Source organism: Littorina saxatilis, linkage group LG12 (assembly GCF_037325665.1).
Source record: "Littorina saxatilis isolate snail1 linkage group LG12, US_GU_Lsax_2.0, whole genome shotgun sequence".
NCBI classification, from domain to species: Eukaryota; Metazoa; Mollusca; class Gastropoda; order Littorinimorpha; family Littorinidae; genus Littorina; species Littorina saxatilis.
This window is the reverse complement of record NC_090256.1, coordinates 4768474-4794006: the sequence shown is the minus strand read 5'-3', so window position 1 is coordinate 4794006 and position 25533 is coordinate 4768474. Positions and strand designations below refer to the sequence as shown.

General features: G+C 40.6%; 1 protein-coding gene across 2 annotated transcripts in view; it reads left to right on the top strand.

Annotated features, from left to right (window-relative positions):
- The first annotated feature begins 6530 nt into the window (after positions 1-6530).
- LOC138981104 (beta-1,4-galactosyltransferase 4-like) overlaps positions 6531-25533 on the top strand; it is a 41575-nt gene continuing 22572 nt past the window's right edge. The window contains exons 1-3 of one of the 2 annotated variants that reach the window (XM_070353939.1): positions 6531-7240; positions 20766-21222; positions 21543-21784. In XM_070353939.1, coding sequence (XP_070210040.1) covers positions 20874-21222; positions 21543-21784 — 591 coding nt within the window. In that variant the 5' untranslated portion in view covers positions 6531-7240; positions 20766-20873. Of the gene's footprint in view, positions 7241-7266; positions 7428-20765; positions 21223-21542; positions 21785-25533 lie in introns of those variants that run through there. The other variant, XM_070353940.1, reaches the window with a different exon arrangement.

Below are 25533 nucleotides of genomic sequence, written 5' to 3'. Positions count from 1 at the left end.
GCCGGTCGATCATTATTTACAGTCTACTACTACTACTATATACTACTACTATATATAGTAGTAGTATATAGTAGTAGTATATAGTAGTAGTAGACTGTAAATAATGATCGACCGGCGATTTGATACAAGCTCCTGTGGTTTTAGTATCGCTTAGGATAATATTCTTTCGTCAAATTGGACTAGCAGACGAACTTTTGCACCCGTGTTCCAACGTTAATTACTGTATGAAGTTCAGTTTTCTGGGGAAAATAGTGTATGAAACCGCTTTATGTTGTTTAAATTGATGAGATGTGTGCATTTGGTTGCGTGTGATCTGTTTATAAAATGAAATATTGTTGAAAACTGACCATCGGATTGCAGTCAGTGTTGTCGAAGAAACTGAGTGAATAGAAGGGGAACTACTCTTGTCGCTAGACAAAGTATGAGTTACTTGCCTTGGGAATTTGCTTGTGATGAACGTTTGTGCACGGCAGTTCTAGATTCAGAAAACAACCGAACTCATGGATTTTATATGGAGATTCATGTGTTCAGGCCTGTGGTCGTTAATTTAAATGCGGTATGTTTGTAATTGTTTGCTCCAGAGATGTATAGAGCGTTCGGAACTTTTCAGTCGCAAAAGTAGTACCGAAACAGAACAGCTTCTCAACCCATTGCACTATCGAGGATTCAGGCTGTTGCTGGCTCGTTATTTGTTTGGTTGCTGGGTCATTATCGAAAAATAACTCGCTCTACAAGTTTACAGAGGTAAAGAAACAGAGGGGGGGGGGGGGGGGGGAATAAAAACCGATACATGTATCTACTCACAGGTATAAGCGTTCGTTTGATTAAACAACGCCAATGCGATAGCTTTTATTTATTTATTTTATTTATTAAGGAGATTTCTATAGCGCATAACTAAAAGCACTATGCGCTTTTGAGGGGTGGTCTCGTTAAGTTCTATTCACATATTTCTTCTGGTGACGCCAAGGCCAATAGTTTAACTGATTGTGAGAGAAAGGGAGGGAGGGGTGGCGGGGAGGGGGGGGGGGGGGTGAATAGAGAGAGAGAGAGAGAGAGAGAGAGAGAGAGTGTGTGTGTGTGACTGTGTGTGTGTGTGTGTGTGTGTGTGTGTGTGTGTGTGTGTGTTAACTGGTGTTTTATTTCATTTTCAATCAACTGTTACACCTTTTTTCTTTACATTTCAGGTTATATTTCCATTAAATTACTTTTTAATTCAACAACAATCTAACAAAGGACAATGGGGATAAACCTTTCGTAGCGCAAGTTCTTGTTGAAATATGCGATTTGGTTTTCTTAACTTTGCTAATGCACATTTTTTCTATCAATAAAACATGGTTAGCCTAATTAACGCTGATTCCTGACATTCTTCGATTCCGAATAATATATCTGTAATAGACAATAAGAAAGCCCAACTTGTCAGACTGTTCAACATTTTTTCAAAATAAGCTTAAGTCCAAAACTTTCTAATTTGGGGACACTCATGGAAAAAGTGTTCAATAACATCCAAAATAAGTGGGCACTCGTTACAATTTTTTGTTTGGCTTACTTTCATTTTATGGAATCAAATATTGGTGGGATATAAATTGTGACAAATTTTCCATTGCAACACACGCAGGCGCACTTCTTTTGTCACCTGTCGTGGCAAAAACCATGTCTGTTCGACAAAAACAAAATCTAGTTTTCTTTTCCAAAAGTCGATTGTATGAGACTTTTCAATGCTATAATTCCGTTTTTTCTTTAAATATAACTTAATTAACTTAGGTTTGCTTTTAAACACATTCAATTCATCATCAATCATATCTTCATTAACGTGCTGGGTTGTCTACAATCCAATCTTTCCATTGTTTTGGAATTGCATTCATCACAGCGTTGTATTCGAAAAAGATTAATGCAGGGTTTTGCTGCACAGTGACCTGTACATCTTCACATAACAGAAACTGATTTCTTTCAATAATCAACAAATCATTTATAACATTAAAACCTTTCTGGCGCCATTTTACAAAATCCAACACTCTACCTTTAAACTGAATCAGTCTATTATTAAATAACAGTTGATTACCAACATCATTTCTGACAACTTCCTCTAAACCTACTTTATTCTTATTACATATATACAAGGCTAACCAAGCAATGAAAGCACCGGGACTCGCCCTCACTACAGAAGACAAGGCTAACCAAGCAGCGAAAGCACCGGGACTCGCCCTCACTACAGAAGACAAGGCTAACCAAGCAGTGAAAGCACTGAGACTCGCCCTCACTACAGAAGACAAGGCTAACCAAGCAGTGAAAGCACTGAGACTCGCCCTCACTACAGAAGACAAGGCTAACCAAGCAGCGAAAGCACTGGGACTCGCCCTCACTACAGAAGACAAGGCTAACCAAGCAGTGAAAGCACTGAGACTCGCCCTCACTACAGAAGACAAGGCTAACCAAGCAGCGAAAGCACTGGGACTCGCCCTCACTACAGAAGACAAGGCTAACCAAGCAGTGAAAGCACTGGGACTCGCCCTCACTACAGAAGACAAGGCTAACCAAGCCAGGAGGGACAGCCAAGACGTCAATCTTATGGTATCACAAAGGATTGTATGTGTTGGATTTTCTTGCTATGGATTCCAAAGCCACAGTCGTGAATTGTTTACATCGCAATACAACAGCTTGCTTGCATGCCGGTGTAACGAATTCAGATTACTCCCGACTTCAGATTTCTGATTGGATATATGCCCGAGACTGAAATGTTGTTTCCTGGTCAAATTAAAAAGGTAAACTTATATAAGGGAGAAAAGCATGTCCGTTTTTTGCAAGTGAAGAAAACTGGTGGTGAAATTTAACAGATTTTACCCTAGAATTCGATTTTTTTCGAAAACTTGTACCGAGTGGTTATGTCTGTGAGCAAGAAGGGGAGAATTTTAGGAGGAAGCAAATTTCTAAGTTTAAAAACACAAATTTGGTTGAACGAGTTTGACCCCATGAATGTTAAGTACCTAATGTCGATCATCAGTACTATGGAAGGGTGGTGTTTTTTTCAGTGTGGAGTTTATACAAGACCAAAAAGGCCGATTCAGAAATCTGAAGTCGGGAGTAATCTGAATTCACTACACCGGCATGCAATGGCGTCAATATTGTGATGTAATGGCGTTATAAGACTCAAGACTCAAGGACTCAAAGATTTTAATGTCATTATAAAAATAAGGAAAATTGCCTCGCAGTGTCAGGCGGTTTAAAACATAAATAACATCTCAATCACTAACAGTTCAAAATTATAAGTATTGCGATCTAAAAATTCTCGACTGTGGCTTTGAAATCCATAGCAAAGGAAATTGCCTTTTTCCTGTGATCCTTCACATTTACCTCATGAATGTTTTGCTCTTCAGTCCTTTTTCCACAAATATTGTGCCGCTTGGCAGTTAATAAGGGGCTCCGCTCACATATGTAACTTCAGCAGGACCGACGACGCACTGCAGATTATCCCAGCCCGCTACACGTTGCATGAAAGGAAAACAGGCCAAGTACTCGTCATAATCCCTATCGCGGCATAAATAATAGGCAGTGCGTCGTATGTGCCGCTGAAACTGCGCAGGTATATTGTAATGTCCGTTTTTTAGGCAGTGACAGGTATAGACTTCTTTGACCGTTGACAGGATTTTCCGGTTTTCCAACGAGATCAATATTTTAAGCAGAGATTGAAGCGGGAAGTGTGAGGGACGTGAGGTTTTTGGAGCCTTCTTTTTGTAGTGATGGGCCTAAATGTGACCCTCCACCACGAAATGAGTCGCATGTCACCTCGCGCGGTTCTGCGCTTGGCTTGATGTAAGTCCGGGGAGTGTCTGGTAACAGTGTGAGGGTCACCTTAGTCACAGGCTTATAACTCAAACAGTGTTCGCTCTGTTCTAAAACGGTTTTCACCACTGGATAGAGCATAAAAAACTTTTTATGAAAATGTACAAATATGAAAATCATGCAAAGGTGACATGCGACTCATTCCGTGGTGGAGGGTCACAAATGGGAGTGGTTTGGGTCATAGAGACTATACAGTGTAAATTGACGAATTACAAAAATAAATCTGTCGGGTTTTTACATTTAGTCGACGAAGGTCGGACTTTGGTATTGCATTTCAGCTTGGAGGCTTAAAAATTAATTAATGAGTTTGCTAATTAAAGTTGTCAGTAAAATCAATTTTTCGCAAACAGATTTAAAATTGATTGAATTGTATTCCTCATTTTCTCCTGAATTCAAAAATATATAGATATGTCATGTTTACTCTAACAATGTGCTCAGAATAAAAGGAAATAGGTTCAGTAAGTACTACGGACGCGTGCTTCGCGGCGGCGAGCGTGACCCGTCTCGGTCTTCGGTATGGTTACCGGCCGAGACTATCTGAATGTAGTCTCGGCGATGATTGGTTTGTTTTGTTAATCTTGACTTAATGTTTTTATATCGCTTCACGCGACTTGTTATTGGTTGAGAAAGAGTAAGAACCCTTGCTTTACTCAGACAAACATCACGTGGTTCCTGTACACGTGTTTGAGACACTCCCTCTCGCCAGTGACTGGCGTGTAATGTCTCGTTTCACAAATGGGAAGAAAGTGACGTTAGCGCGTGTCGACTATCAGAATCTTTCTTTCTTTATTTGGTGTTTAACGTCGTTTTCAACCACGAAGGTTATATATCGCGACGGGGAAAGGGGGGAGATGGGATAGAGCCACTTGTCAATTGTTTCTTGTTCACAAAAGCACTAATCAAAAATTTGCTCCAGGGGCTTGCAACGTAGTACAATGTATTACCTTACTGGGGGAATGCAAGTTTCCAGTACAAAGGACTTAACATTTCTTACATACTGCTTGACCCAAATCTTTACAAAAATTGACTATATTCTATACAAAAAACACTTAAAGGCATATGTACTCGATGACTATACACGCTAATTGCTTTACCAACAGCTGGAGACATGCTAAATTAAGTTCCCTGCAAAATATTGTGGTCTAGGACCCCTTCAATGTTGAGATATGTTAATTTTCATTTTGATCTGGATCGTCCTATTTATAGATTTGGCAACACATGTAACGTTGATGCAAGGGAGCTAACACCGCGGCTTTGTTGACATCCTCACTTTTTCAGAGGCTAGAACAAGCTGTAATGCATGTATTATGGTCCGCGCATGGTGACATATCGTCATTATATGGTCTTATGGTGCGTTTGACATCGATTATGGGCAAACTACACTTTGTAAACACGGGAGCGCGTACATATGCCTTTAACAAGGGTAAAAAGAGAAACAGAATCCGTTAGTCGCCTCTTACGACATGCTGGGGAGCATCGGGTAAATTCTTCCCCCTAACCCGCGGGGGGTCTATCAGAATCACACTTTCCCTAACAGAAACGCATAATGTGTGGACCAATGTCTCTCTTCTCTCCTTGCTTGTTTACTTCTAGCACTTGTTGGCCGGGAGCGGCAGAGTGCTGCTGCGACGCGGGCGCAGGTATTTTCGTATGGAAAGCCGTTTGGCTCATAACCATTACACGTGTAATAAAACATAAATACACGCGTAATAAATGATTAATACACGTGTATTTATTTCTTATTGCACGTGTAATTTATCTTTTTTCTTATGCTATGGAATAGCATAATGATTAAATACACGTGTAATAAATATTTCATACTCGGGTAAGAAATGATTAAATACACGTGTAATTAACATTTCATGCGCGTGTAAGAAATGTTTAAATACACGTGTAATTATTTATTACACGTGTATTTAATCATTTCTTACACGTGTATGAATTATTTATTACACGTGTTTGAATCAATCATTACGCGCGTATTAATTATTTAGTACGCGCGTATGAATCATTTCTTACGCGCGTATGAATTATGTATTACGCGCGTATGAATTATTTATTACGCGCGTATTTAACCATTTCTTACACGTGTATGAACAATGATTTACACGTGTATTTAATCATTTCTTACACGCGTATAAACTATTTCCTGCACGTGTATTTAATCATTTCTTACACGTGCATGAAATATTTATTACACGTGTATTTAATCATTTCTTACACGCGCATGAAATATTTATTACACGTGTATTTAATCATTTCTTACACGTGTATGAATTATTTATTACACGTGTATGAATCAATCATTACGCGCGTATTAATTATTTAGTACGCGCGTATGAATCATTTCTTACGCGCGTATGAATTATTTATTACGCGCGTATGAATTATTTATTACGCGCGTATAGGTTATGAGCCAAACGGCTTTCCATATTTTCGCAAGTGACCGGCTGGCCAGGTCGACTGCTGGACAGTCATATATATATACTTACATCAACTCACATAATAAAAATAAGGTACCATAAAAAGCGTGCAGAATAAACGCAAGCTTCATTGATCGAGCGTGGGGCAGTGACTGGTGGTATCCACCAGCCACAGGCACAGTTAAACAGAGTTTACATTTTATTTATACTAAATAACACAAAAACCGGGTTGCAGATTGCATTGTTGCAGGATAACCAACCAACCGGCCGACCAACCGCGTCGGCCCGAACGAGGTGCACCCGATCGACCGACCGAACAACCAACCAACCAACTAACCAACCAACCAACCAACCAACCAACCAACCAACCAAGCAATGGACATTGTAAAATTTCATCTTAAAAACATAAAAATAAATCATTACAAATTATTGAAAAAGGAAAGAAATTGGCAATATCTGCATGATTGGACATGCAGCTATTATGTTGGCCCATGTGTTAATTATCCTTCCTCTCTGCCTGTCTGATGGTGAAACCTGGTCATAATCAAACGTTCCATAAACTTAACTTCTCTTGGGGTTTGAGTTCCACACATGTGACAAAACACCAGCGACTTTTGCTCAAAAGTGGCGCGTTTCTATTGCCGGTTAGTATACACAACTGGGTTATGTGCAAACAGAAATGGTCTACTAAACACTGCTCTTGAGACCTAGTTGATTTCGTGTGTCGGTCAAGGCCACAGTCGTCCAAGCATGGGAGAGAGAGAGAGAGAGAGAGAGAGAGAGAGAGAGGACCATGAATGAGTCAGCCGAACCAAAGACACTTTCATGAGGCGACGATTCTTTCGAAGCCCCGAAGAAGGGGTTGATTGTCAAACGCCGAAAAACGCATATTAAACAGACACTAATGTGTAGAAAGTAACAATCATTTGCCGATACGGTTGTGTGCCGTGTACGTTTGTTCATCGGAGAGCTCGTGCAAGGTATGTGCAATTTTCCACGAGAGTTGTTCCTTGTTGTTAGGCTCATAGTGCTTTGCTCCGTGTACTTGCCTGTTGATCGGATACGTTGTGCCAGATATGTAGTGTTTTCTAGATATGTTGTTCCTTGTTGTTTGACTCGAACTTGTGTGTGTCGTGTTTGACTGTTTTTTTGGATACCCTATGCCAGGTATGTAGAGTGTTCTTGAAGTATTATTCCTTTGCTGCTTGACTCGTTGTTGTGTGTGGAGGGTCAACAGGATTCCGTTTGGGAGCCTTGTCATACTGCACATTGTATGAGTATCCCGTCTGTAAAGAATATTAGACAATCCATGGTTTGTTTAATAGAGCTTGGGGAATGTGTCAATTTCAAAATGTTGAAAGGTCATTGAAGTCGGATATAGCTGTTCCATGCGGTGATTTTCGCTGAATTATTCATGAAGAGAAAGCCACTGTGTGCCGGTGGCGCATGCATTTGTTCGATACCTGTTTCATTGTGTGCAATGTTCCCCCGCTCCAGTGATATTTTTGTGCTTAAAAAAGGTATAAGGGACAAGGTGGGAGCCAGACGTATATACTCCATATCATTGCGAACTGTTACTCCGTTTGAGTCTCTTATTCTTCTTCAAAGTTAAATGCATAGATACCTGTAAAAATGAGTGAATTTGTGTCCAGAGGTATTTATTGTAAAATCTGACGTCAGATGCTTGAAAAAAAAAAGTCATGCCTTTCTGGTTGTACCAATAACACAAAATGATATTCACGCATGAGCAGTACACTACTTCACCTGGGTTTTTTTTACACACATTCCAGCAAAACAATATCTCCTGTACATTTTTTTAAATTTTTTTTTAATTTTTTTTTTATTCAGGCAATTTTACAATTTGTCATGCAATGCATAGTCAGATGATAATAGAGTGGATATGACGGATAAAAACATATTCAATACAACATACAATCAATTATAATAACTGCTGTTCTACAAGGGTAAAATATGAAGCCCACTTCAGCCTAAATTTTCAATAATTCAATTTTGTACAGTGGATCGATCTTGTATGTGTAGGCCAGTTCCTTTAAAAAAATGTTCAGTGTTGGCTTTACTTTATTTATTCTACATTTGTATAAAAAAGTAGGCTTGCAATAAAATACAATCCAAACCTTTATCAGTGTTTGTTATGCCGTCTTGTCCAAATAGTACAAGTGTGGGGTTTAACTCAAGCCTGCTGCAGTTCAAACATTTTTCTTTCATATACTGTTTAAGGTTGTTCCAAAAGGTTTGAACAAATTCACACTGCCATAAATAATGAATAATGGTGTCTCTTTGCAAATTGCAAAAATTGCACAGGTTAATAGTTGTTACCCCCATATTCTTTAAAATAGAGTTTGTAACCAGAATTCGGTAAATAATGTTTAACTGGAACCATCGTAGCTTGACTTCTTTTATTTTCTTTGTGCATTGGAACACTTTTTGCCAATCAATTTCTCTGTCCAATAATATTTCCCAATTTGTACATGCTTTTGACATTTCAGGTTTTCCTATCATTATATTGTGATAGGGTGGAGTGGAAGGGGGGGAAATAGGCCAGGAAGCATAAATGAGACGCCAAGACAGAGGTTGCGATAACGTGACTTTTAATTAACGTACACCAGAAAGCAAACACCAGAAAGCAAACACCAGAAAGTAGACACCAGAAAGTAGACACCAGAAAGCAGTGTCTGATGACACATGAAAAGAAAAGAAAACATAATATAAGTACATGGCATAACAAGTAAAAACGCGCCATTCATACCAATGCATCCTAACCATACATACATTCCACAATAAACCTATGAATGTATGACTGTATCATTTGTCAAAATAATCATGACAAATATAGACAAGTAACAATACAGCCAAAATCCTGCAGACACAGCATCCTCTGAAAGAGAATCCACAGTGAGTTAAACAACTCCACAACAGCTAATGTCAAGGGAAGTAACCAACATCTTCTCTTAGGCCTAAGCCTTGCATTGGAAAATGCTCTACATAAATTAACCAACTGCATGAACCGCAACTGCAAAATAATTGTTATTATTAAGTATGTTCATCGCCATGAAGACACATCTTCATCGAGTTGAATAATAACGACAAGAATAAGAAAGATAACTCAGGCATGGGGTAAGCGCAAGCTCCCATGCTTCAAAATGAAGCGTTAGACAACAGTCTATTACTTTACAGGGAAGCGCGACTAAATCATAACGCCTTAGATTAAAAGTCTGTTTTTCATCTATGCGACTGCACAAAATGTTAGGTTGTTTCAGTCGCAAAGTTCTTCTGTAGGCAAGCGCCTTTAAAGTGCAACATGAGAATTAATAGTCAAAATTGTGCAGCCTGTAGACAATATCTTCCTATTGTCTGAAATCTTAACTCAGAAGATCTCTATCATTCTCATGCCTGAATTCATCAAACTCATGATACGAGTTCATTACCCAAAAAAAATGTGTCAACCATAATTCCCGTTCATCAATTGTAGGGGTTTCTGCGCCTAAATCGTAAATAGGTAGCTTTACGGGCCAATGGCACTGAGGGCTTAACTTTGGGCTTTTAACCGACTACTACTCAGACTTTACTGATCTCCAGAAATAATATGTGATAAAATGGGGAAAAATGGCAACGATACACATGGGTTACGATACACGCGCGAGTTTTATGTGCTAGACATTATTTAGCCCAGTGGAATGCTAGTACAAAATGTGTATATGTGTTTTCCCCAAACAAAGCCCATTGAACTGGCGGGAAAAGGGACACACCGAACAGAGGAACAACATGGGAAGGGGGGCGCTCTGTCATTACACGGGGGACGCCGGTCAAAATGGCGGACACTACAATCTTACATCAGCCAATCAACCGTCCATGACATACGGCTAGAAATGACACCCACTTGACAAAATGCCGAGTCCAACGATACCCAGACAGGCTGGTGGCACATTACATAACGACCACCTAAATCTGAGATAAGAGGTTAGAAAGGAATCCGGTCAAGAGTCTACCCTACGATAGTAAACACACAATAATCCTAGCGGGAGACACAACTTGGGTCAGGGGAAGATAATAGACAGGGGAGGCAACAACGCAGCCACAATAATCAAGAATTTTTATTTGAATATCAGGCATTGAAGAGAGGGGTCACTTGCCATCGTAGCGCGCCGCTGTTGGACATTTTTAGGTACAGGTGGACTCAATCAGACTTTTCATTTTGCTGTAAATTTAACTGACACGTCGTACTATTCATCTTGTTTGGGTGTTCTTCAGGTCAACAACAAAAACTAGTTCATGCTGCATATTTTTAACACGTAGCAAATGTATACATGTCATTTGGAAAAAAATCAAAATAAAGGAAAGATAATGTGTTTAAACTACATTTCTATTTCGACACGCACACAAATTATATTCTAACACACCCACCTATTTCCTTACACACACTCACACTCACACGCGCGCGAGCACACCCCCGCAAGCCCACGCACCACGCACACACACACACACACACGCACACACACTCACACACACGCACACACACTGCACGCACACCCACACCCACACGCGCGCGAGCACGCGGACACACACACGCAAGCACACGCACACACACACACACACCGGGTGGGTCATTGCATCGGTCAGCTGTGGGGGTATAGTCTGCTCATGTGTACCACAGTTTGCACAAATTAAAAATATTGATCGACTTTTTCATCGAAACATTTCCGTGGCAATAAATGTGTAGAATTGTTTTCAATGATACAACCATAGTACACTTTTATTTGTTTATAAGTCGGGGTAAATGATTATCATGAAAAATCGACAATTTGTATTTGCTGTTTGCCAAGATCACAGTCAAAATAGGTGCTTTAAATACCTTAATATACATACGACTGATATATCTACAAAACCATTCTGCTCAAAACATGCTATGGGCTATCCCTGAGTTTGTGATGCATTGTTTTATATGCAGATCGGTGGCAAAGCTAAAGTTCGATCAATCATCAACTTGTGTTTAATGAAAATAGAAACGGTCCTTTAACGTTGTCAAAGCAACTCTCAAGTAATTATTAAACCAGAAAATGGATGCTGTCGCTCAATAACATTGCAAAATGTGTGAAATATCATATTGATTTCTTGCTGTTAATCCTTAGGGGCTCCGCTCACATATGTAACTTCAGCAGGACCGACGACACACTGCAGATTATCCCAGCCCGCTACACGTTGCATGAAAGGAAAACAGGCCAAGTACTCGTCATAATCCCTATCGCGGCATAAATAATAGGCAGTGCGTCGGCTGTGCTGCTGAAACTGAGCACGTATATTCTGCCCATTACCAACCAGGGTATGAGGACGCTTAGCACATGACGCATATGAAAGCTGTGGCTTCTGGGAGCATTGCCTAGTCATGAATTTGTTTGTTGTCTTTCGAAATGTTGAAACTTTGGTCCAAAGTGGCAGGCCTCAGTGAAACGTCTTACCATCCTGTACACAGAACTGGAGCTGAAGTGAATCTGTAAATGTGTTTCCATGAAACAAGTTGTAAAATGACTTGAAATATCAAGTCACTTAGTCGATGGGGTATTTAGCATTTGCTTTCAGGCAATTTTCAGACCATGCAATCATAGACGGTGTGGATGTAAAAACACACACAACTAAACAGGACGACAAATCCAACCGTATGAGGACGAAGTGTATAATCAAAGTTACTGATACTGTTTCAGCTTACAACTCCCGCAGTATTTACTGTTGCTGATCAGCTGGTTTCAAGTAGGCTCTAGGTGTCTGATCTGAATAATGGACGACTGGGCCCACAAACCCCTCTCATAAAATAATCTCTGGCTGGCTCATGTGTGGGAATGTCGGGTGGAAGGACAAGGATATATAGCACAGGCAGAGGAGCATACAATTAAGACACCGAAGACAGAGGTTGCTTTAACTTATCTTTTATTGAAGGAAATGTAACTAAAAATAACCACTCAGTTAGCTTATCTAAATCACAAATATTCCAAAACAGTTTAGCTAAATTTGGTTGCAACTAGAAACAATGCTATAAGTTATAAAATAGAAACAATAAACAGAACTCTAATACAAGAAATAGCAATGCTTACATCTAACCAGAAATACCAATTATGAATTCTGATATCTACCAGTACCAGAATCAGCTAGAAACAATATATGTATTTCTGGTGCAATTAAACCAGAAACAATATTTGCCAGAAAGCAGGGAAAAAAAAGGATTATTCTTATTCTGGTAGCAACCAGAAATATAAACTATGTGTATATAAATGACCCAGAAACAATATATGTATTTCTGGTGCAAACCAGAAATACCAATTATGAATATGAAACCGGAATTTCTGGTGTAAACCAGAAAGCAGACCATGCTCGTCCAATCCACATTACAGAATTTTTCCTTTAAACTGACGACGTCCAATTTGGAATAATTAAAAATCGCAAGTTTATAGAATGATTGGGCGTCATTTTGAAACCATTACCACAAGTAGTCTTATACGTAATATACTGATTTTATCTGATTTATTGTGTGGTTCACACGGACTTAAACGGGATAAATTATAGTCAGCCCGATTCGTAGACCAACGCACGCGATTAATAAGAAAGAGTGAATATGCTTGTTGACAGCTGCAACCAATGTTGTTCACAATCTTTATTGCAGCTTTTACAAATCATGCTGAAAAGGATCTGAAGTGCAATACGTTCTCAGAAGAAAAAAAAGCCAGTTTGTCGTTTTATCAACGTGTATCAACGTGTATCAATTGGAAATGATCCCGGAAACATGAAATACCCCCCCCCGCCCCCCTCCCTGCCGCCCCCCCTCCTGTCAAAAATAAAATAAAATGATAAAGCAATAACAACTGATTGCGATTTAAACACAAAGATCTTTACCCTTCACGCCTCGCTCATGCACGGGGACATTGGGCTTGTTTATCCCCCAGAAAACGGACTAATCGCGGACAGGCAAACTAACAGATATAAAAAAATAAAAACAGACAGGAAGAATGAATGTAAAAAAAAAACCACCAGTCAATACTAGCTACACAAACAGCTACATAAACAGCTACATAAACAGCTACATAAACAGCCACATAAACAGCCACATAAACAGCCACATAAACAGCCACATAAACAGCCACATAAACAGCCACATAAACAGCCACATAAACAGCCACATAAACAGCCACATACACAGATGTGAAGACAAAGAAACAAACAAATACATGAACATAAACGAACAAAAAACAACAACACATGGAAGGACATAAACTCGACGACTAACCGAAAGACAGACAGACAGACAGGCAGACAGGCAGACAGACAGACAGACAGACAGACAGACAGACAGACTGACAGACAGACAGACAGACAAACAGACAGACAGACAGACAGACAGACAGACACAGAATCAGACAGACTGACAGACTGACAGAGAAACAGACAGACAGACAGACAGACAGACAGACAAACTGACAGACAGACAGACAGACTAACTGACAGACAGACAGACAGACTAACTGACAGACAGACTAACTGACAGACAGACTAACTGACAGACAGACTAACTGACAGACAGACAGACAGACAGACAGACAGACAGACAGACAGACAGACAGACAGACAGACTAACTGACTGACAGACGGGCAGACAGAAATTATGCGAGCCATAGTTGAAACATTTCCTTGCTAGAAAACGACTCTGTCTTGGGAATAACAACGCGTTCACCGGTGAAAATGGGTTTGCAAAATCTGGTTTATTCTTTGTCCCCGCTCATGAATTTCTCTTTGTGAGCCATCGACCTTGTGGGAGAAAGAAACCTTCATTCGTTATTCTAAGCTAGCTGGGTTCAATCTGCTGGCGTCACTTTCGTAAGCCCACTCCCACCCGACCCCACCTGACCCTAATAAAAGAGTTTTTGATGTCAATGCCCGGGGCGGGGATGTAGCTCAGTCGGTAGCGCGCTGGATTTGTATCCAGTTGGTCGCTGTCAGCGTGAGTTCGTCCCCACGTTCGGCGAGAGATTTATTTCTCAGAGTCAACTTTGTGTGCAGACTCTCCTCGGTGTCCGAACACCCCCGTGTGTACACGCAAGCACAAGACCAAGTGCGCACGAAAAAGATCCTGTAATCCATGTCAGAGTTCGGTGGGTTATATAAACACGAAAATACCCAGCATGCTTCCTCCGAAAACGGCGTATGGCTGCCTAAATGGCGGGGTAAAAAACGGTCATACACGTAAAATTCCACTCCTGCAAAAAACACGAGTGTACGTGGGAGTTTCAGCCCACGAACGCAGAAGAAGAAGAAGAAGAAGATGTCAATGCCCAAAACATTAGTGTCGGTAGGACGGTTGGTTTTAACATAAGTTTATTTTAACAAGGGTTACAATCATGACATGTATACAACATTCACAGGTAACAGCAACAAGCTAGAAGTTTATTTTAACAAGGGTTACAATCATGACATGTATACAACATTCACAGGTAACAGCAACAAGCTAGAAGTTTATTTAAACAAAGGTTACAATCATGACATGTATACAACATTCACAGGTAACAGCAACAAGCTAGAAGTTTATTTAAACAAAGGTTACAATCATGACATGTATACAACATTCACAGGTAACAGCAACAAGCTAGAAGTTTATTTAAACAAAGGTTACAATCATGACATGTATACAACATTCACAGGTAACAGCAACAAGCTAGAAGCTTATAGTGGTGTTCCTGCATGGCAGTACAACATAAGTTTATTTAAACAAAGGTTACAATCATGACATGTATACAACATTCACAGGTAACAGCAACAAGCTAGAAGCTTATAGTGGTGTTCCTGCATGACAGTACAACGTAAGTTTATTTAAACAAAGGTTACAATCATGACATGTATACAAAATTCACAGGTAACAGCAACAAGCTAGAAGCTTATAGTGGTGTTCCTGCATGGCAGTACAACATAAGTTTATTTAAACAAAGGTTACAATCATAACATGTATACAACATTCACAGGTAACAGCAACAAGCTAGAAGCTTATAGTGGTGTTCCTGCATGGCAGTACAACATAAGTTTATTTAAACAAAGGTTACAATCATGACATGTATACAAAATTCACAGGTAACAGCAACAAGCTAGAAGCTTATAGTGGTGCTCCTGCATGACAGTACAACGTAAGTTTATTTAAACAAAGGTTACAATCATGACATGTATACAAAGTTCACAGAAACAGCAACAAGCTAGAAGCTTATAGTGGTGTTCCTGCATGGCAGTACAACGTAAGTTTATTTAAACAAAGGTTACAATCATGACATGTATGCAAAATTCACAGAAACAGCAACAAGCTAGAAGCTTATAGTGGTGCTCCTGCATGGCAGTACAACATAAGTTTATTTAAACAAAGGTTACAATCATGACATGTATACAAAATTCACAGGTAACAGCAACAAGCTAGAAGCTTATAGTGGTGTTCCTGCATGGCAGTACAACATAAGTTTATTTAAACAAAGGTTACAATCATGACATGTATACAAAATTCACAGGTAACAGCAACAAGCTAGAAGCTTATAGTGGTGTTCCTGCATGACAGTACAACATAAGTTTATTTAAACAAAGGTTACAATCATGACATGTATACAAAATTCACAGGTAACAGCAACAAGCTAGAAGCTTATAGTGGTGTTCCTGCATGGCAGTACAACATAAGTTTATTTAAACAAAGGTTACAATCATGACATGTATACAAAATTCACAGGTAACAGCAACAAGCTAGAAGCTTATAGTGGTGTTCCTGCATGGCAGTACAACGTAAGGCGGTAACGGCTGAACAATTCGTCTCAATAAACCAAATCTATTAATAACGTAATAAACGTTGTATAATGTTTATAAAGAAAGACAGTAAAAGGAAGGAAGGAGGGGAAGAAGAGGAATAAAAAGAAGAGGGATGGGTAGGAGATGTGCAGAAATTAAAGTTGTTGTCTGGCTTGTGGAGCATTGACTATGGTTTGCCCGAAGCGGCCTGAATGTTCAAAGAACGAGTGTACTGTGGAAAAAATGTTCCTGTTCAAATCTAGAGAATACTGTTTGTCTCCATTTACAAGGTGGGGGAGGTGAATGATGTGGTTAGGGAGGGTATGTATGGTTTCTTGACGTGCTTCGCGATAATTTGGACAATCTGATAGGAAGTGTTTTACGGTTTCGGACGGGAATCCGCAGTCACAAGATGCATCTGTAGCAACGTGTCGTCTCACTAGATCGTTATTAAGATCACTTATATGTGACCCTCCACCACGAAATGAGTCGCATGTCACCTCGCGCGGTTCTGCGCTAGGCTTAATATAAGTCCGGGGAGTGTCTGGGAACGGTGTGAGGGTCACCTTAGTCACAGGCTTATAACTCAAACAGTTTTCGCTCTTTTCTAAAACGGTTTTCACCACTGGAAAGAGCATAAAAAACTCTTTAGAAAAATGTAAAAATATGAAAATCATGCAAAGGTGACATGCGAGTCATTTCGTGGTGGAGGGTCACATATATAACCTGACCTTACAGTGAATTGTTTGTGACATGCGATCTTCAGAATAAAAATAACACGGCGGACTTAAATCGTTTTTTGACAAAAAGTGCGTAGGACGGTTACCTTTCTTATTTTTGTCAATTGTTTATTTCTTAAGGGATAAAGTCATCTTTTTTGTTGCTTACCCAGACGTATGTGACTCGTGAGAGTGGTGTCCCATGGATTTCACGGGCGAGTTTCTTTCCTTGTCAAGTGTGCAAAATCGAGTTTTGTCATTGTACGTTTTCTCTGAAAGATGAAAAAAAAGCTCTAAGATCGGGAGGAAAGCATAGTGGCTGTCGGAGAACCGGAAATATGAATTTTATGTTAGGCATAATGGATTGAAATCTAGCGTAAATCACACTATGTATAAATAAAAGCTTATCTTGTTTATTAACGTAAAACATGATTTATTAGAATATAATTGCTGTATATGTGTTCGAATGAAGCGTTATTAACTTAAGCAATACATTATTTATGTTAAGGCCTTCTTTATTAAACTGAAACATTATTAATTCAGATGGTGCACCGCACACAAACACAGTGTAAATAATGCATCGTCTAGTTAAATAACGCATCTTTTAGTTAAAAGCAATTCAGAATTTAACAGTGTTAAAGGTACCTTCGAAACAAATTCAAACTTCAATTTGATAATAGTTTTCCAGTCGTGATCAGTTTTAATTGATCAATTTACAAAAAGAAAGATTTATCGGCATAGCTGATTTTGAATAAAAAACAAGATGCGATGGACAGGCCTAAACCTAATGAAATGAACTCCTAGTATCTATAGCTTTGATCCTCAAGAAGCGGTATATATTTTTTAAATAACGTTCGACTGTATGTCATTTTTAGTAATATTTGTGTGCTGCTTTGCCTATAACGAGTCGAATCAGGAAAATGAGGCGATTAACGTACACTGGCTACTCCAGGAAGACCAGGTTCATTCGCACTGTGTGTCCAGGGGCTGCCGGAATTATAACCTCTTTCGAGTTTCTGTTAGTAGGTTCATAAGGTCCATCTTTTTGGCACAAAAAGCAATAGCACCAACAACGAACACGCACGCACGCACGCACGCACGCACGCACGCACGCAAAATGTTGGCGATTAGCCTGGGATTTAACAACCAACGGACCTCGATCTCAGCAAACGCTCTTTTTTCAATTACTCAAAATACATCGTGAGCGTTGGACAAAAGTGGTGCGCAATTCATGTCCAATACTGACAAGTCGTTTGAAACCTTTAGGCGGTGGGCATTGAAAGCCTCAAAATGCGTGTTACACCTGCAATGACAACGTGCGCAAGACACTGTTACACTGAGTCTTCTGCCATGCCCTCCTTAAACCTTGCATAGTATCGCTCGGTGTGAATAAGGAGCGACCCTTTTAGCTTTTCAATGTGCGGGGGGGGGGGGGGGGGGGGGGGGGGGGTCGGGGGAGGGGGGGGGTCAAACAAGATTGAAGAGCTAAACGTTTCTCAGCCCTTTTATGGATGGCCTTAATAAGCTAACACTTACTGTTGCGCATCAAACCATGCCCGTTACTTGAACCCTGAGAGAAATAAATACAAACAAAGAGGTCATTCTTCGGGCCTACTTTAATGGTGAGGGGTAGGGTGGAGGGGGGGGGGGGGCATTGTGGGCTAGCCAAGTTTGACCCCCAGATGGTTAAAATAGAATAGATATGGATGGCGGCCATGTGTTGTGTATCTTGTTCGTCACTTTAAAGATCGATAGACCGAAGTTCTAGTGACGGTTTTGTTTCGTCCTCAACCAAACGTCTAAAACATTTGTTACAAATTTGTAATTCTGAACGAAACATTTGCATTTAGTTTTGGGGCCATACCTCTGAAAAAAAACGGTTTAAATTTGTCTGACCATTGTAGCAAACACACTTCCAATCTCTTGACTTGAAGAAACATAGCCACCAGCTGATTGATAAGAACTCCATGTGGACCAAATGTTAATCATGCACACTTTGTTCTTTTCTCCGGCATCCCTTGCCTTCCACCTCGCGGATATCTGTTCTACATTCAAAAACGTATCTGAAAATATTTTTTTTTTCATTGTTTGGCCTGAACGGAGGATACATACAAATAAACGAGGCGAGTTATTGTCTAAATCTAACTTCCAAGTATTGAAATGGTCATCATGGAAGTGGCTTAAAGGCACACTCAGCTTCATGTAAACCATCAGTTTCTGGCCACAGACACTGTCAGGCTTTTACACACAGTACAAACACCCTTTCGTTTCCGTAAAGAGCGAGCATTTTTCAAAGAATTTATTTTTGCGTGCCCAGCCGGATTTACAATAAGACAGATCGGAAGCCTCGTTTTGGTGCGAGACCTAACTTTTAAAATCTAAACAATAAATTGACAGCTTGTTACACAAACATTCTTGAATCATAAAAGAATTCTTTTTTCATCAAGACAAGATCAGTATAATTCGAAGTTTTGAAAGTCTGAAAAAAGGGAGCCCGGAAGCAGCTCACGCAAGGTCGTGTTTGCCCAAGCAGACGAATTTTCTGCATATCGCTTGCTTCTTTGAAGTCAACCACCGCCGATAAGTTCGTGTGATTCGCAGTCGTTTGTTGCATTTTTAGATTTAGAGGTACACAATAACGTGTTATTGCAGATACAGCGAGTCGCATTGAAATTATAACTGAACTGACGACTAAATTGTGAAAAAAAAGGAAAGTGGGTGACACGGGTCCACGATGGTTCAGGGGTAAAATAAACCACGAAATCTGGTGTGTGGTTTACGCAAGCGAAATAGCCATTCAAACGATCTGTGTTATTTGAAGCTGTTAAATGCTATTGCAAGTGTGTTCCATAATGTTATAACTGCTTTTTTCGTGAGAAGATTTAAATCGTTCTGTAAACCACTTGAGGCAGACTGGGGCTATAGTATATTACACATGTATAACGTACAATAAGCCTATAGGTTCCCATAAACGTCATTCCGAAATAAAAACACTTTGACATTGTAATCTGTCTTGCAACACGTTTAGCGCTGTCTTGCGACTTCAAATGCTGATCGTTTTTGTCATTTTTGTCTGTGATCGATACTGCAAACTATCTTGTGTGCATGTGTCCGTCTAAGATGTCTGATTATGCTCGCCGAGAGAGTCAGGCTGTCATAGACAATTGCGTGAATACATCCTGTCTGGGCGCTGATATGACGGCTTACTATCGCCAAAACCTCAGGTTACCAATATCACGTGGAAATGAGTAATTAACACGTGTTCTGTGTAAGTCACATTGATAATATTAACTGACAGTGTTAATTACTAATTTTCGGTTTTGTCCTCTGCTTACTAGCGCCAAAACCATAATTAAACACGAACACCTGATTATTACACATTAACACTTGATAATTAAGCATGATCACTTGATAACTACAATTTTCACGTGAACATTATTAATTGTTGGCTCTGGCTCACTTCCAGACGGATTACTTGAAAGTTAATCGTTATATTGGGAAGAAAATTAGTAATTTTCACCACATAAATGTAACTTTCGTGTGGAAAAAAGTAATTTTCACCAAATAATTGTACTTTTCACGTGAAATTTCAATGACATGGTTTTGGCGCTAGTAAGCCGTCATACGCTGACACCTTCGTAGATCAGGTCAGCGGCTACCTGCACCAGTGCGTGTCCGGAAAGACAGATTCCCCGTGTCAGACTGACAGGTTCACTGAGGTTGCGTAAAAGTGATAATTGATGATCTAAGTAAATTTTGTGTGTTGTGGGTGATAATTGATTTATGTATTTTTTAATATAATGTTAAAATTATCTTTAGTTCTTAGCACGGGTACATTTGAGTTTGTGACAGCGTGTCTCCCCCTCTCTCCCCCTCTCCCTTCCCCCCCCCGCCCCCTCGCCGTAACCACAATAAGACAATGTGTGGTTGATATTATGACTGTTTGAACAATGCTTTTATTTTATTTTCTCAGTTACGAGAAGGCCATTCCTTTTTAGGGTGGCCTGGACGCTGGGCACACGAAAACAGACATCGCCATGCGCAGAAAGTAGAAAACACACACATTCACGTTGTACCTGAAATGGCTGTGAAGAGGCTCTTTCGAGCGCCTTGTCTCAGAAAAATAACACGACGCCATCATTTTTTCTGGATGTTGGCTCTGCTGTTAGTCCTTGTGTACACAAACACAGATGTGTCTAAACCTGTGGATAACCAACTAGCCAGTGGACTGCTGGTGCCGGGCGAAGTTGGGATGACCATTAGACCACTCTTTCAGAAAATGATGTCGGACAGAAAACATTCTTCTGTGTATAAGCGACTGGCCAGAGTTCAGCCAAAAAGCAACGTTAAGATGGCCACCAAGACGCCGTCAACTAAGATATCGTTGGACACTGCTAAGCCTTGGTGTCCTGACCTGTCAACAGTTGAAGGTGAATACACATTGAATGTCGTTGCCTTGGGTGTGTGTGTGTGTGTGTGTGTGTGCGTGTGTGTGTGTGTGTGTGTGTGCGTGTGTGTGTGTTTGTGTCAGTGTGTCAGCGTGTCAGTGTGTCAGTGTGTCAGCGTGAGTGTGTGTGTGTGTGTGTTTGTGTGTATGTGTGTGTGTGTGTGTGCGTGTGTGTGTGTGTGTCAGTGTGTGTGTGTGTGTGTGAGTGTGTGTGTGTGTAAGAGTGTGTGAGTGTGTGTGTGTGTGTGTGCTTGTGTGTGTGTGTCTATAATGACATCCAAGATATAACTTTGTTCTAATCAGATGAAGACGCTAATGTTACACTCAACTTGAACGAGACGAGCTACCCCGAACTGGTGGAGAAATTTGCAGACGTCATGCAAAATGGCGGCCATTACGTCCCACCCACGTGTCGGTCACGTGAGCACGTGGCGCTGATCATTCCGTACCGAGACCGTCAACGCAACCTTTACATCCTGCTCAGCAACTTGCTGCCCTTCCTCATGCGTCAGCAGTTGGAATTCACCGTCTTCCTCGTGGAGCAGGTATGTCATGGTCAGTAAGATAAGATAAGATAAGATAAGATTCTATATAGTCCATGAGGGTAACCTCACAGAAATTCGGGCTGCTTTCTCCCTGGGGAAAGCGAGCTGCCATACAGTATACGGCGCTACCCATTTTTTTTCCTGCATGCGTGTATTCATGTTTCCAAGCCCTGAGACTTAATGCCGTGTGAGATGGAATTTTTTTTACACTTTATTTCAAGTCACACGGGTATTTGGTGGACATTTTTATCTATGCCTATACAATTTTGCCAGGAAAGACCCTTTTGTCAATCGTGGGATCTTTAACGTGCACACCCCAATGTAGTGTACACGAAGGGACCTCGGTTTTTCGTCTCATCCGAAAGACTAGCACTTGAACCCACCACAGAATGAGGGGAAGTTTCATTCCCGATTCATACATTTCTGATCCGGCGTCTCATGCATATTCCGTTTGGACAGATCATTAGTAGTAGGGAAGAGGTATGCCTCATCCCCCTTTTATTTGCGCAGCTGCGCAGCCGCGCAGCCGTATTTTGATAGAAGGTTATAGGTTAAGGTGCCTGTGTTTAAGTAGTGATAAGGAGATATTGCGCATAAACGGTTTATTGCGTTTTATATTTTGTCATGTGATTTCATGTGCCTGTACCTGTTGCTCGGTACTAATGACCACTCCAGCTGGGGTAAGCACCAATAAAATTCAGTAATTGACCCTCCCTCTGTGTTTTCACGGGCTTGGGACCGTTTTGACAAGGTATGTCAAAGCCACATTGGGGGTTTTTGGGATTAAACAATACGAGCATTATTTACAGAAGCAAAACATGTCTTTTCAAATTTATTTACAAAAACGACAAAGTTGTTTGGCATTGGAATGTTAACCATATCACAGGCGGCGGTATCACAGTCAAAAAAAGAAAGAGACCCATTAGAGGGGTATCACAGTCAAAAAAGAAAGAGACCCGTTAGAGGGGTGTAGGCAGGGTTGAAACCCCATCAGAAGCGATCACACGCTTGATGTAGAAAAACGAGAGTGACTTTCTGGTTTGGGAATAGGTGAACATAGACTTTCCGTCTGTCTTGAAACCAGTGTTTGTACCACCACCACTTTCTTGCGTTAGAAGCACCTGTTGGTAAGACTCTTTTGTCAGTTTGTTTTGGTTTTTGTTCAAACCTTTTGAACTAAATTTACTTCCACTGTCTCCCTCACAAAAGTAGGTTTTAGAACACAAACCAATAAACGCATTTCCTTGGTATTCGGTTTTAAAGAGACCGGGTGTTCGTTTGTCATAGTGGACACGCGCTGTACAGGCCTGACAGAGAGTCGGGTCCCATGGGGCGTTAGCTAAACGGGTGTTTTGGAAGGCTGCCTCGTGTTGGTCACAGGCTTGTGCAGGGAACCATTGGTTATACACTTGGTAAAACTGCTCTCGTAGTTCAGGACGAACTACCTCTTCTAACGTTGAAGCGCTAAGCGCCATGTATAGAGAATCTGTATCCATTTCCAAAAGCTGGTAGTCGGCTCTGGACACAAACTTATCTAGAAAATCAAAATGAAACTCCAACATGCGTAGTTTAGCGTACTGGTAAACAAAGTAACCAATCTGAGAGGGGAGTGACCAGTTGATTTTTTTTTTAGCCATCTCTACTTCAGTGACAGAATCTGTTACTTCTGTTAGTTTTTGAAAACGACCATTGTTGATCAGTTTTGAGGCCTCATCAGACAAAACGTAATGAATATCACGATGGTTGGCCACGTTAGTTAAGGTTTTCCCGTAGGCTGAGTTACCGAGCAGTTTGAAAGTTTCAGCTAAGATAGCTTTTGATGGGTCTTGGTCCCCTGCTCGTCTTGCGTTTGAAACGCTGTCACCAAACTGACGGAAACAGGTTTTGGGTTGATACTCCACGATCAGCGTGATGTTTTTAACAACCAACCCGTGCTGCACGTACCAAAACAAGAGGGGTGTGGCTAGCAGAATTTGTTCACCGTGATAACTCCCAACAAGTGTGCGGCGTGGTTGGGATAAGAGCTTGTGTTTTTCAGCGTAGTCTTTCATAAAATCCCCGATCTGTTCTCGGCTGACAGACTCATTTTTGAAAATAGGCTGCATTTCACTGAAATGTTCTTTTAGATGATCAGGTACATAAATATCACACTGTACCAACCCGAACAAAGTTTTGTTTTGCACCGCGTCTAAGACAGTTTGATCTGTGATGGTAGAAGGATGCCGGAAGGGTTTAAGTGTCGGAAAACGACCTTGTAGAAAAGTCTGAATGGAGGTGTTTTGTTTTTTGTCTGCGTGCCATTCACACTCCCATTTTTCGACGACAGTCACACCCACTTCCTCACGTAGGTATTTGGTGATGTTGGTTGTATGTTCTCTGAGTTCAACTAGTGTCTTTCCGGTGACAGGGTTAGACGTTTTACCGGCGGTCACAGAACAGTCATGCCCGTGGAACAAACATCCGTGAAACTGATAGCAAATTTGATTTGCGGCATCCCATCCATCAACCCTAATCTTTTTTCGACCAAGGGCCTTCTCTTTCGCGTTAAACTTATGTTGGAGATGGATCTGTTTTGATGCCATGACCCACTCCAACCATTCCCGAGCTAGCTGACCGTAGGGATCTGTTTTTTCCGCTTTAAAAGCGTTTTCTTTTCTACGAATGACAGGGTGCTCTGTGGGCATGTCTTGCATGAGTGCAGCTAAATACAGCGCATTTGCATCAAATCCCTGAACAGACTGTACCGGTTTGTCCTGATTACCACGAATGTATGTTTTGTCTTTTTCGTGGTATCTGTGAAAGACAATAGACGGACCCCCGACAATGTTCTTTCGCAAAAGTGCGTGAACGTCTTTTTGTTTTTCGTTAAAAAGTGAAAAGTAGGTATCTGAAGACAACGTGTCAAACAGATACTTCAGTGTCACACCGGGGACAGAAATACCGTCTTTCAGCAAATCAACTCGCAGACTAGCGTACATACTAATCTGATGCTGCAAAGCAACCAGAAACGGCCCTGTGTCTAGGTTGTTGTACCACACCAAAAAATCCTTCAAAGTCATCATTTTGTTTTCAGTCCACACACGCTGACAAAAAGCGTACTCTGTATCAGAAATATTTGAGTTTTTGAGCTTACTAAAAAAAGCTGCATGGGGTGGGAGTTCTCTTTCATCTAGTGTACTTAGACTAGTGACGTATTCATAGCAGAAAAAACCCTTTTGCTCTTCGACACCGAACGCCTTGAGGTACTTGGAATAACTAAAACCTGGCGCAAGAAAATTGTTGATGTCGAGAAACCGAAGTTTGTCTGTACAAAGACACATATACTGGTTGTTTCGTTTAACAACAAACTTGAAAGGGGGTCTTTTAGGGGCCTTCTTTTTTCCCTCTGTTTTGACTTCTTTGTCTTCTTCTTCTTCTTCTTCTTCTTCTTCCTCTTCTTCTTCTTCACACACGGTATCAAAACCATCTGGTTCAAAAACAGGGTCTGTTTGACTGTCGTCTTTTGGAAGATCGTTATGGGCTGTTTTGTCTTTGACAAACTTTTCAATGAGAAAAGGTTTGATCACATTCAGATCGTAGCGGGAAGAATTGAAACCTACGACAGGCAGTTCTTGTAAATACTCATATAATTTCTGTCTGAGTCTTTCTACGGGGATGTTGAGGTTATCTGTTTCTTGTTGTTGTGTCTCTTCGATCTCAGTCAACTGGTCAAACACATCTTTAAATTCTTCACAAAGAAGAGCGCAGGA